This window comes from Polypterus senegalus, chromosome 7 (genome assembly GCF_016835505.1).
Source record: "Polypterus senegalus isolate Bchr_013 chromosome 7, ASM1683550v1, whole genome shotgun sequence".
NCBI lineage: Eukaryota > Metazoa > Chordata > Cladistia > Polypteriformes > Polypteridae > Polypterus > Polypterus senegalus.
This window is the reverse complement of record NC_053160.1, coordinates 2,192,253-2,205,772: the sequence shown is the minus strand read 5'-3', so window position 1 is coordinate 2,205,772 and position 13,520 is coordinate 2,192,253. Positions and strand designations below refer to the sequence as shown.

Genomic DNA, 13,520 nt, shown 5'->3' with positions numbered 1-13,520 from the left:
GCTACACAGGCCTCGTCAAACACCACGTTGAAGTCACTTTCCACATATAATGAGTCCAGTGGTGTGCTGACCTTGTTTTCTTGACAAACACATCGCTTAAGGTAGAGTTTTGACTTTTATACGATCAAATACGTGTATGTAGTTGGGTTTTGTGACTTCTGCTCTTTTGTTATCTATGTTGGGCTATAAATATACAGTAGGCCACTGATACACACACACACACACACACACACACACACACACAGATAGTGTTAGAGTTTGTTGGTTTTACTGTTTATTCAGTAGCCAAAATATTTTGTAGCTTAATGTAAATTAATTTCTCATCTTGCTTTTGCTCTGCAAGACTTTTTGTTGTTGAAGAGATTAAAGCAAAATTTACTGGAGGACCTGTGCCTGCTGGCCTTTGGTTCAAAGTGCTGATGCCGCGCAAGGTTCAGACCTACAAGAAGAAGCTGACAGACGGCGGCCATCTTCAAAAGGTGAAGTCTGTCCATTCAAGTGACAGATAGAATGCAATGCTGCCGCTGCTTCCACGCTTGTTTCATTGCATTGTTTGTATGTTAAGAGGATCGTTAAATGTACACATTGAGTTCCTTCAATTCAAATATTGTTCTGATATGCAGAGAAACCTAAATTGTGTGAACCCGAAAGCCCAACCTGTACTGCAGAAGTCACAGCAGCCACTTCAAGTTAGTAAGTTAGCTCTTTACAGGTCCAGATGACCCAATGGCTCAGGGCCTCTCCAGAAGGAAAAAAAGTTGAGTAGTTGATGGTGGCGTCAACTTCTAACAGCCTCCTAACAGTTTGAGTTTTGTCTCGTATACGCTTGTCTTGTTAAATAGAAGTTTGGATGTCCCGCACATCTCCTGCTGTTATGAGTGGGTTTTCTGGCCCCTTAGGACATCTTTGCAGAGTGCTGTGTGAGTCCCCACAAGAGCTGGATTGGCAGAGATTGGCACCGGGGTTAAAAGAGGTGCATTTTGTATTTTATTTTATTTTTTTTTTTACGTACCCTGCTTGATAAGGAGCTGGAGTTTCATCGTTGGAGCCTAACGGAGTGAATCCTTATATCTGCGTCCAGCTTTAATGGTGGTTTACCCTCCAGGTCTCCACCATTGGTCACACTTGTTTTCCAACCCGGATTTCCTAGTAGGCTAACACTGTTCACGTTTCTTTCTGGACTGTCGATTACACAACTTGCTTTTCACAGGACCTTCTGTATTGACTTCTTCATCTTATGGCTGCATTGTGGACTGCAAGAACATGGACTCTGTGTTATACTGGACACTCTGCTCACGTTGTGTTACGTATGACGAGGTTCAATTGTTTAAACATGTGGACACTGCCCTTTATTTTGCACAATTGTTTCTTTTCAATATACCTTTTTTTTAAAAAAAAAAAAAACTACTATGTTCTTCATTGGTGTGTCTGACTCTGTTTGGGTGGGACTGAAGTAGGGCTTTATCTTCACTTTCTGACCCTGACTGCAATCTAATATATATATATATATATATATATATATAAACTCACCTAAAGGATTATTAGGACCACCATACTAATACGGTGTTTGACCCCCTTTTGGCTTCAGAACTGCCTTCATTCTACGTGGCATTGATTCAACAAGGTGCTGAAAGCATTCTTTACAAATGTTGGCCCATATTGATAGGATAGCATCTTGCAGTTGATGGAGATTTGTGGGACGCACATCCAGGGCACGAAGCTCCCGTTCCACCACATCCCAAAGATGCTCTATTGGGTTGAGATCTTGTGACTGTGGGGGCCATTTTAGTACAGTGAACTCATTGTCATGTTCAAGAAACCAATTTGAAATGATTCCAGCTTTGTGACATGGTGCATTATCCTGCTGGAAGTAGCCATCAGAGGATGTGTACATGATGGTCATGAAGGGATGGACATGGTCAGAAACAATGCTCAGGTAGCCCGTGGCATTTAAACAATGCCCAAATTGGCACTAAGGGGCCTAAAGTGTGCCAAGAAAACATCCCCCACACCCTTACACCACCACCACCACCGGCCTGCACAGTGGTAACAAGTCATGATGGATCCATGTTCTCATTCTGTTTACACCAAATTCTGACTACCATTTGAATGTCTCAACAGAAATTGAGACTCATCAGACCAGGCAACATTTTTCCAGTCTTCAACTGTCCAATTTTGGTGAGCTCGTGCAAATTGTAGCCTCTTTTTCCTATTTGTAGTGGAGATGAGTGGTACCCGGTGGGGTCTTCTGCTGTTGTAGCCCATCCGCCTCAAGGTTGTGCGTGTTGTGGCTTCACAAATGCTTTGCTGCATACCTCGGTCGTAACGAGTGGTTATTTCAGTCAAAGTTGCTCTTCTATCAGCTTGAATCAGTCGGCCCATTCATTCTCCTCTGACCTCTAGCATCAACAAGGCATTTTCGCCCACAGGACTGCCGCATACTGGATGTTTTTCCCTTTTCACACCATTCTTTGTAAACCCTAGAAATGGTTGTGCGTGAAAATCCCAGTAACTGAGCAGATTGTGAAATACTCAGACCGGCCCGTCTGGCACCAACAACCATGCCACGCTCCAAATTGCTTAAATCACCTTTCTTTGCCATTCTGACATTCAGTTTGGAGTTCAGGAGATTGTCTTGACCAGGACCACACCCCTAAATGCATTGAAGCAACTGCCTTGTGATTGGTTGATTAGATAATCGCATTAATGAGAAGTTGAACAGGTGTTCCTAATAATCCTTTAGGTGAGTGTATATATACATATAGATATATATATACTGTATATATATATAGAGATATACAGTATATATATAGATATCTATCTCTATATATATATATATCTATATCTCTATATCTTTCTCTCTATATAGATAGATAGATATAGTGAGACAGGCCCGGACACCACATCTTTATAAAACACACACATTTATTCTCTCCGAAATGTAGTCTCGCACAGCACACAGTGCTCCCAGCACCAATCACCACTTTTCCGGGCCTTTCTCCCCGTCCATGGGCCCCAATGGGCATGAGCCTCCTTGCTCCTCTCCCGATCCAGGGCAGTTGCCCCCTCGTGGCCCAGAGGACATACATGCCACCTCCCGGTCCTTTCAGGCATCCCGCCTGGGTTTTGCCCCCAGCCGCTATATACACGTGTATAAGCTAAATCCCACTGACTCACACATCACAAAATCTCCCAAACCACGAATTCTTGGGACTTGAAATTTGGAATGTAGGTTACCCTTGGCCCATAGATGCTTGCTAAGAAACGGTTTTAAAGATTTTGTGGCCCAAGCACGTTCTGTCTGTCTGTCTGTCTGTCCGCTTTTCATGAGAGTTTTAGATCTGGTTGTTTTCTTTACTTTGCTTGAACCTTCTGGTTGATTTTGCGACTTCTTTCATCACGCCAAGTACTAGAGTCCGCTTGCAATACCGATGTATTTATGCAAATCCAAGAGAGTGGCTGTGGGCCGAGAGCAGGTCACCCACAAGGGATGTTTAACGGTAGAATTGCGTTATAAGCTGAATGGAAATTAATTTTGCTTTTTGCCATCCTCATAAATGTGCACTTTCTGTGGGAAGAAACTCGGAGACATTTGAAAATAAACTTTTGCCTGTTAGTGGACATTTACTGTATTTGTTCATTAGGACAAATGAAACACATAAAACATGGAGTTCATACTCACAATCTGATTTGAGAAACATTTACAAATTCACAATCGAGTCAGCAGTACATTGAATGGCACTGTTCTTTTTTTTGTATTGAAAGCTATGGCAATCAAAAATTAATATTCACAAATTCTGTTCATTAGAAAGAAAATAATTGTGCAAATTTCCAAAGCAACAGAAGATGTCAAATGGCACAGAGTGCTGCTCACCAGAACGTTGTGCCACCTTACAGGACAGCCGCGGACTCTGATTCAGAGGTATCCAATACTGGCATTACATTTAATAAAGAAATCAACAGTAGCAATTTAAATAAGATTTAAGAGCAAACACTTTGACTGCTCACGATGTTTACAATGGAGGCCAAACATTTACATCCACCCGGGCTAAAAAAACTCAAAATGCCCCAACTTGACACAAGTCGCGTTAACCAAACGATTCCCGTCTTTTTCTCCAAAAGAACCATTAAGAGGCAGAGAGCTTTTAAGCAGCTAGCCAGATTTGCAATGGGTCAGCAGATTGACAGCACATGGACGACTTTGGGAGTTGACGTCATGACTCTCAGCAGCTTCTGAGTTGCTCACTGGCACAATGAATGGCTGACTAGGACACCTGTGGCCGTAGAGAAGGGCCTACCTGTCCTGAACTCAATGACAATAAAGAAATCAAAAGAACGGAGTCAGGAGGGTCAGGAGAATTGTGGGTCTTCACAAGTCAGGTTTCCTCCCTAGGCGTCATCTCCAAAAGGTTCAAAGTACCACAAGTACATACTGTACATCTCTGAGAAAATATAAAAAGGCACAATGGACTCCCCAGGGATGAGTGACGTTTGTTTCAAAAGGTTCAACAATACGATGGCTGTGAAGTTGGGCGAATAGCAGGCTTGAAAGGTTTTCGCCAAGGTGGATGTAAACTTACGGCCTCAACTGCACACGCCGAGCAGACGATTACGCTATCACGATACATGGCAGTGCGAGTGATTTCATAGCAAGCTCGTACAATTACACGTCCAGGTTTCACAATCCACTACGAGTACATGCAACACGACAAAAGACCCCAGCGTCCGTCACCCGGAGTTGTGAATTTAAACTGAAATCCTGTGGTGGGCAAGAAGAACCTGAAGAACGCCTCTCCTAATCGCACCAGACACATCTAGCCGACCAACAGGCCTCTTTACATGTGGCGCACGAGACAAAAATCAAATCAAATACAGGCCACCATGAAATAAGGCTGTAAGAATTGTGTTTCTGTAACCCACATGGCCTCCTCTTGTAGAGACCCTTTACCGAATTCTCCTTCGGAGTTTTTGGATGTGTTAGAGCCGAAGTGTGGGGGTCCGCCTTGACCCCGAGCTCCTTCACTCACCCTTTTATGACGGTGATTCTATTCCAACCACAGGGCTATTTTTTTTTTTTTGGCAAACCCTGAAATGTTGAATTTGACGTTAGAGCAGAAAACTGCTGGCTGCTATGAGCAGGTTTTGAGAATCCAAAGCACGCGTATTTGCCATCAACCAGCCGAGTGTATTTGAAATGAACGTCTTTCTGTATTTCCCTGTCGTACCCTAATAGTTTGGTGCATTTCTAATATCAGCTCCAGTGGGGCCTACACAAGGCCAATGACGTTTTGTAATATTGGCTAAAACATTTCTCTTTTCATTAAGACTCACTTTGTATCAGTGCTGTGAGTTACTGTGTGGGCATCATGCCATACCAGTGTCATTCTGGGCTCTTCCCCCTACAAACAAGCATGCTATATACAGCTAACAATCCTAAGGAAGAAAACTGAAGGTGCAAAAAAATGAAAGCAGTACCCGTGTGGCCATTTGTCACAATAAAAGCCACACGTTAAACACATCGAGTGCACCCGTCGTCTGAAGCTGAAGGTGCCCATTAAAAACTCAGCAGTACATCTCGTTCCTGAACGCTCGTGTAGAAGGACTTTCCAAAGACAAAGCAGTGCAGCCCCGCTTTGAGCTTTTCGGCCAGTGCCATGGCGATGTTCAGGTCCCCCTCTGTGGTCAGATCCAGGTCTGTCTTGAGATTACGAAGAGACCTGAATGGCTTCTTCCCCTTCTGCCTGTACAGAAAAAATTAAAAAATAAGATAACCGCGTACTGTTGGCTATTGAGACGACGTGAACGTATCTCAGAGTCTTAAGGAGGGATCACTTACGTTTCATCTTCGATGTATTTTATTAGTGTTAGTGCTTTACGATGAAGGACAAGCAGGAACTGAGCAAGAAAAATACTCCTTAGTGGCAGGCCGGGCTTTAACTGAAAAACCTGCAAAACAAATTTGGGGGGAAAAAAATGAATAGAGGAAGGGACAGAACGGCCAAAAATGAGAGTCGCCACTCAGTGAGCATCATTCGGCCATTCAGCCCAACAAAGGTCCCCAATTCCGATTTTTTCCAAAATAACATCAAATATTGAGTGTTTGTAAAGTCTTACTGTCCTCCACACTACCTGGTCACTTACTCCATGTGTCTGTGCTTTTTTATATTCAGGCATGTGCCACTTAATGAAACAGGGCGCTATATGAACACCACATCATAAACGGGAATTAGCAGAGCTACAGTGGGTACTGAAAAGAATCCCCCCTTTGACATATTCCCATTTTTCTTTGCTTTACAGCCTTAAATGTAAACACACAAACTAATATTATCTTCCCAGCTTTACTCACTCAACGCAATCTCAAGTGAAAGATATGACAGCTACAGTTCAGAAGAATTTAAAAAAATCTAAATCCTGAGATTAATAAAAGACCGCCCTCCTAAACTCACTCAGGTGTCAGTGCCCACCATTCCCATTGCGGTTACTGGCTTCCTCCCACCTGTGCTCAGTTGTAATGAGTGGGATTAGTGAAGCTCTTCCTGGTCCATTCATTCCCATCTGACTGTGGGTGGCAGGTCACTTTCAGAAGATCTCAGGGACAGAGTTGTGGACAGACAGAAGGCAGGAGATGGAAACAAAAAAAAATCTCAAAGTCTTCATCAACCCAAGGAGCCCAGTAAAGACCATCATAAAGAAGCTCCAAACTGGATGGAAGAGCAAGGAGGGCACTGGGAAGAGAGGCTACTGAGAGGCCAATGGCCACTTTGAAGGAGTTACAGGATTTGATGGCACTGAGTGGTCATTACTGGTGTGCAGGTGACAACAATTTCACAAGTGCTCCACCATTGTGACTTGTTCAGGAGGGTCGCACTTCTCAAGAAAGGTCACATTAAGGCTTGTTTGAGCTTTCCCAGAATGCACCTTGGAGATTCTGATGCCAAGTGGATAAAAGGTCTTCTGGTCAGATGAGCCCAAAATCAAACTATTTGTCTTCAACACCAAATGCAGCTCACCATCCACAACACACCACACCGACAGTAAAGCATGAAGGGGGCAGCATCCTGTTGTGGGGGGCCTGGGGCTCTCGTTAGGGTAGAAGGAAAAATGGAGGGGGCAAAACACCGTCAAATTCTGGAGGAAAACCTGCCACAAAGTTGAAGATGGGCAGAATGTTCACCTTTCAACACGACGACGACAGCAAAATTGACCACCCAGTGGCTGAAAGAGAAAAAAGTGAATGTCCTGGTGTGGCCAGTCAGAGCTGAGACCTAAATCTGAAGATAGCAGACCACCAACACTCAGCATCCAATGTGACCGAACTTGAACAGCTAAAGTGTAAAGAAGAGTGGGGGGCAAATGTTACACAATCGAGGTGTGCAAAGCTGAGAGAGAAGAATCAACAGACTCAAGGCTGGCATTAAAGCAAAAGGGGGTCAACAAAATGACATGGGGGGGGGGCTGATCCTTTATTAATCTCAGGAGGTCTTGTTTTTGATTTTTTATAATTCTTCTGAACTGTAGCTGTCATGTCTTTCACTTGATGTTAGAGATGGCGTTGAGTGAGTAAAGCTGGGAAGAAATATTAGTTTGTGTGTTCATTTAAGGCTGTAAAGCAAAGAAAATGGGAATATTTCAAAGGGGGGATTCTTTTCTATACCCACTGTACATGGGATACTGTAGTGTGTTTAGACTAAATATAGAGAGACAACAGTCCAGGGACGCACGATACGCCAGATTCGGTGCTGCTGTCTCCGAGCACACACTCTTGTTACAGTAAATATTTTTATTTACAGTAGAGAAGTTCACATTGAAGTAACGATAGAAAGCACAGTACGGTACTGGCAGCGCAGTCACTTTGTATAGAAGGACATTCTGTATACACGTGTTGTGTCTGAGAAGCTGCTGCATTCACTGCGTCCCATCCTCTAATCGGGACTTCTGAGTTCTTTTATGACCTCAGTGGACCCTCAATGTACTGTACTGTGTATGCGGTCGCACTTTGTGTGTGTGTGTGTGTGTGTGTGTGTGTCATGTCACACGGGCACGTCCTTACATGCTCTGTCCAGGCATGTAATAACCCGCTGGCGTGAGAGGGGGCACTGTGGCTCCAGAGTGTCGTGACACCGCCCAGTGAGGGTGACTGACTCCGCCCCTTTCTGCTTCTGCCGCCATAAAAGCTGGAGGCGTCATTTCTGACAAGAGCAACCTGCTGGACGGAGCTCCTCTACTCAAGTGTTCTTGCTTGTGGCTCACCAGCCAAACTACTTTTGATTTGAGTTTTGGACCCTGCTTTGTGGAGAAACCTTCAGAAAAAACGGGCAGAGTCTTCAGACAGGCACTCAGAATTACTGCACAGCACAGAAACCAACTGCAGAGCACATGAAGCCTGCCTGAGTTCATGAAGTGAGCCTCAAATTTATTACAATTCTTATGTCAAAAATGCCCCCCACTTCACACCAGTTTCCCCTCATTTAACTGTACAGGGTGTCTCATGATGGCGACCTCGCTCAGCATCTTTTCTCATAACAATACCCTTTCCCCCCCCAGTAGACATCCCCATAACAATCTTCTTCCCAATCCTTCTTTTCATAAACAACCAACTTGGCTCAAAGGACAGATTTGCCACCCGGAGGTGAGCATCGCCTGGTGATCCCACCCTGAGCCATTAAAGAACGATTGGCCTTTTGGTTAATCAACTCTTCACAATTAAGTTGGGATCAGCAGGAGCCACATTTGAAAACTGGAGCGCCTAATTGATAATTCAGTTAATGGCTACCTGCTGCACTAGCATATCCCCGTAAGGCAGCCTCACTGATGAGGGCCAAGAGAGCCTCGACACGGCGCTTCATACTTCGAAGGTAAAAAGACGAGCCGCCTTTAACGTCGATTCTCTTAGCTAACGAATGTGTCCTGCTCTGTGGCGTAGCACTGGATTGTGTGGATTGTGCAAAGCACAAGGGCCTTAAGAGCCAATCTTAGAAAGTTCAAGTTTTCACTTAAACTCATATTAATGTTTGCTTAACTCTTTCAGGGCGGATGTCAGACTTTGGTCGAAATTTAGGAACAGAGGATGTTAATCAGCCGTAACATGCGACAAAACTTGCTGTTATGTTTTAGTTCAGCTCTCTTTGCTAGAAGGAACGTTAGCTTCCTTGATTTGACTTGGATTCCCTACACGTGCATGGGCGGCGAAGAGCAAACAACCTCTAAAATGGCATCGGGCGAGAGACTAAAGCAGATACGCAGAGTCATCGTGGATGACATTTTGCTTATTACCGCTGAATCAGACTCTGACTTGTGGGATTTAAGTGATCTGGAGATCCAAAACAAAAGTGAGGTACTGGCATTAGCTGATCACGCCCGGCTGATCGTGGTGTTCGATGCGTTCGTGTAGCTGATGCGCCTACGGTGACGTTCACTTACAAAGACAACAGGTACAAACCAGATTGTGTCGCGCTGCGCTTGCAACTGCCGCGTGAAGACAGCCGGCCAGCCACCCTACTGTGCATTCATGCTGCCCGCCGAGCCGTCCCAGAAACAGCGAACAGGGACCGACAGAGGCCACAGCAATGGATGTTTTATGTCGATTTATGTGTGAAACAATTGCTTTGTGCGCTTTTCAGAAAACAGTTTTTTGGAAAAAATATTCAGCCCTCAAAGAGTTAATTTGAATCGAATATGAATTTCATAGACAATGGTGTAGTCCCCCCATAAGTTAGTAAGCGAGAGAACGTTCTTGGGGTGTGATAGTTGTGTCAGTCGTCATTTAGAATGGCAGGGTCCCAGTACACAGGGACTTGAGGCCCAGTTTCAGCTCCGAGATGGGACAGGCATACAGTTTTCTGACCGTCTAGAAATGGTTCACAAAGTGATTTGTAACGATTTGAAATGTTTGAACAGAACTTTCTTTTTTTTGCTATTTCAATTTTCTCTTTTGTGTGAACTGTTTTACTTTGAATTTCAACTACAACTTTTAAAAATGAAGATATTTTGTCTGTGGAATCATTTTGGCGCGTCAGGCTTTTGTTGAATCCCATTTTTTAAGTTAGAGCTGCTGAACTTTGGTCATTTTGGGAAAACGCAGCTACAGGGTGTATAGATTTTTTAAAAAAGTGTCGTAATAGCTTCACTAAAACAGCAGTTTCACAGTCTCGATGCAGTGGCTTCAACGTTCAGTGTCTCGTTACCATCAACTCTGACCTCAAATCGTATGCTGCTACCAACCCGACATTGCCCCGATGTTTTCCGCTCGATTGTTGTTATTTCACGCATGCTTTCAATCCATCCTGTCAACCAAGTCGATTGTTTTTGAAGTAGCTGAACTGTTACTGATAGGTCACTATGCACCGTCGTCTACTTTCAGTGATGTTTGCACGGTTTACATGTTCCTGCCGACTACGCCAATGACTGCTGCTGTGTGTGAACGACTGTCCTCCGAGTTAAAAACCATCAGAAATGACCTCAGAAGCAACACGTCGCAAGAGAGACTTAGTGGCTTGGCTGGACTCTCAATAAAAAACGAGCTCGCGCGCGCGAGCCACACAACGTGACGTGTCAAACAGTGGTGAGACTTTTGCGCAACAGAAGGCAGGCAAGCGAGTATTTTACTGTACGAGTGATATTAGAAGTAATTTGACTGGTGACTTAATTAAACGATTTTAAGATGAAGTTTATAATGTTCTACTTTAATGACAAAATAAACTATGTGATTAAAGTGGAAATGTCGAGATTGAAGTTGACATTTCGTGCTTTTTGTCCCTATTTTTTTTTCTCTGTACCCTAATAAGCTTTCATATGACACTCAGACAGGGTGCTACAACTCGGCTTTTAACGGCGACTTTGATATGTGACTTCTTTTTTATTTCCGGCACTGTGCGATTTTGTGGATGTGAGCTTTCAAGTTTCTCCAACACGCTATGCCACTCGATCAACTTCATTTTGTTGATTATATCACAGTTTATTTGAACAAATAGTATGTTTTTCCTTTGCCTGCACTTGGTATTCGCTGAAATTCTTATATTTTCCCCCGTGCTTTTCCCATTGTCTTTTCACAGAAGGCTGCGCTTAAGGGCGATTTATATTGATTTGCATATTCAAATAGGCGTAATTCTGGGAGGATTTGGGGCGTTAAATAAAGCGCGTGCACAAGCGTTAGTTTTCACGCTGATCGGGATTTATGTAACGGAAGGACGTGGAAGTTGGAGTACGCACAGATTCCTGCATCTGGATTTTTCTGTGCGTAAACACATTTCGGCTTTTGTGCTTACGCCATGTTATAGTGCGAGTTCTACGCACGGCGTTATACATGAGGCCCCAGGTCTTTGAGAGTTGTTTTGAGGATCCCATGCTGTCTGTCACTCTTCAGAGGAGAGTCAAAGGGAAGGAAGCACAACTTGCAGTTGACCACCTTAAATACCTTTGACCACTCATGATTGGACACTCCTGTCTATGAAGTTCAAGGCTTAATGAGCTCATCATTCCAAGTGATCAGCACTGAGCAGTGACAGACATTCAAATCAGCACAATGACAAGGGGACCCACATTTGTGCACAGCCAGTTTTTCACATTTGATTTAATTTCATAAAACTAAATACTGCGTCACTAAAAATCTTTGTTCAGAAAACACCGCAGTCCTCCTAGGAAATGAAAGACACACCACTGTGATCTTTACTGTTGAAAGGAGAGTCGATTATTACACAGGCTGAGAGGGGGTCCCAAACTTTTTCCCGTGACTGTATTTACGTACGACTACACACACTTCCCACATTCCACTCCCATAATTTATGTTATTTCTGCTAACTTACTGCGGCTGCGTCTCTAATAAAGCGATTAAGAAACTTATTACAAATTCCATTTAAAGAGCTGGTTTGTTTGTCACCAGCGTGTGATCTGATAGTGACGCGGACGCCACTGCCCAGTCAGCCTCAAGGATCTAACGGTTATGCCAGCCAGGAGGGGCCCACCTGAGGGCACAGCACAGGGGCCTTCAGCAAGCCAGCTATGCCACTGGTTCTGCTGTAACTTTATTTATTATCATTAGGATGCATAAAGAAGCAGTGGCATATGAATGTGAAATACTGTACGTGTGTGTGTGTGTGTGTGTGTGTGTGTGTGCTAATATAAAAGCCCACGAACGTGGGCGGTGCTGTCATGTCGTAGCGTGCGGCTGCACACTCATCTCATGGGGCTAAGCAGACTTCTGTGTGCCTCTTCAATAATCAACTCTTGTGGTGTTATGGGTCCACAGCTCGCTAAGCGAAAGGCCGTTTTTTCTTTAAATAAGTAATCACCGCACTCGCGACGGCTTAGTGAGGGGGGCGTTGGGCCATAGCAAGCCACGGGGCGATCTGCGGTGTGGGCGTTTCTCACCGAGTGCACACATCCGTTGATTGTTCCCGTGGCTAATGTGCTTCAGCTGCTACGGCCCCTCGCTGTATAAAAGAAGCGCAAGTCGGTTCGAGGAGGAGAGAAAAAAAAGAGAACGAAAAAGGACGGAGGTTACAGGGAGCGAGGGAGCAATAAGAAAAGAAAAAGAACGAGAGAAAGGAAAAGAGGAGAAGGAGGTTACAAGGAGCGAGGGAACAAGTCGGTGCAAGAAAGAGAGAGAGAGAGAGAGAGACACACGGAGCGTGTTCGAGTGAGCGAGGGCTCACGGGCAGCTGCGAGGAAGCCTGGGTGGCGTTAGGCCTACACCCAGGAGTTGGAGTTGGAAGTCACTCCCGCAGCGGGAGTCGGGAGGCTTGGTCGTGGATTAGCCAACGTGAGCGTCCTGGCCATTGGATATGAACCAAGTCTCGGGACTGGGATGAGGGATCGGGGGTCTCCAGACCCGTGTGGATGCGATGTGTAAAAGGGCAGCTGCAGAGAGAGAGCGTCTCGCCTGCTGCAAAGCCCAAACGGGAGAAGCAGGTGAGACGCCAACACTAACGCTAGTTTGAAAGAGCACCGGACTTGTCATTGGTTTTTAGAAGACTGCTTCTGTAGGAACATTTTAACCTCAATTTTAAAGGATTGTTTATTTTTGTGTATTTTTTTCACCTCCACGTTTGTTTTTATGGATGATTTATTTAATAAAGATTTGTGAATCGCTGCACTTTATTGAACACTGTTTTTGATTGTCTTTTAATAAAAGCACATCTTTACCAACCCCGTGCTCAACAGTGTAGCTCATCTCGGTGACTTTATCGACGGTGTTGGGTTCAAGGGCTTACAAGCAGCAGAAGGGAGTGTGGAGCCGAACCAGCATCGTCACACTCTTCAGCTCCTGTACAGCTCAGACTGCCTTGATATTATTACAATGCCTTTTATTGCCTAAGGTAGTGATGAGCCCTAGAGCTTCTAAATGCCATTTGAGTGCCAGCTACAGAGCCTGCCCTTTACCCACACAGGCAGTTTGTTTCGTCTCCTGTCGGCGAGAAGCTCAGCCCCTGTGTTCCCAAAAACAAACTCTGCCCGCTTGCTTCTTCAGAGGGCACAACGACCTCGACTAACAGAAACTCAAAACAAAGCAAGGGCACGGGCCT

General features: G+C 44.6%; 1 protein-coding gene across 1 annotated transcript in view; it reads right to left on the bottom strand.

Annotated features, from left to right (window-relative positions):
* Positions 1-3,599: 3,599 nt before the first annotated feature.
* The window catches only part of c9orf72 (C9orf72-SMCR8 complex subunit), a 120,434-nt gene continuing 110,513 nt past the window's right edge, over positions 3,600-13,520 (bottom strand). The window contains exons 9-10 of the mRNA XM_039758141.1: positions 5,837-5,946; positions 3,600-5,741 (exon numbers count right to left, since the gene is read on the bottom strand). Coding sequence (XP_039614075.1) covers positions 5,555-5,741; positions 5,837-5,946 — 297 coding nt within the window. The 3' untranslated portion in view covers positions 3,600-5,554. The remainder of the gene's footprint in view (positions 5,742-5,836; positions 5,947-13,520) is intronic.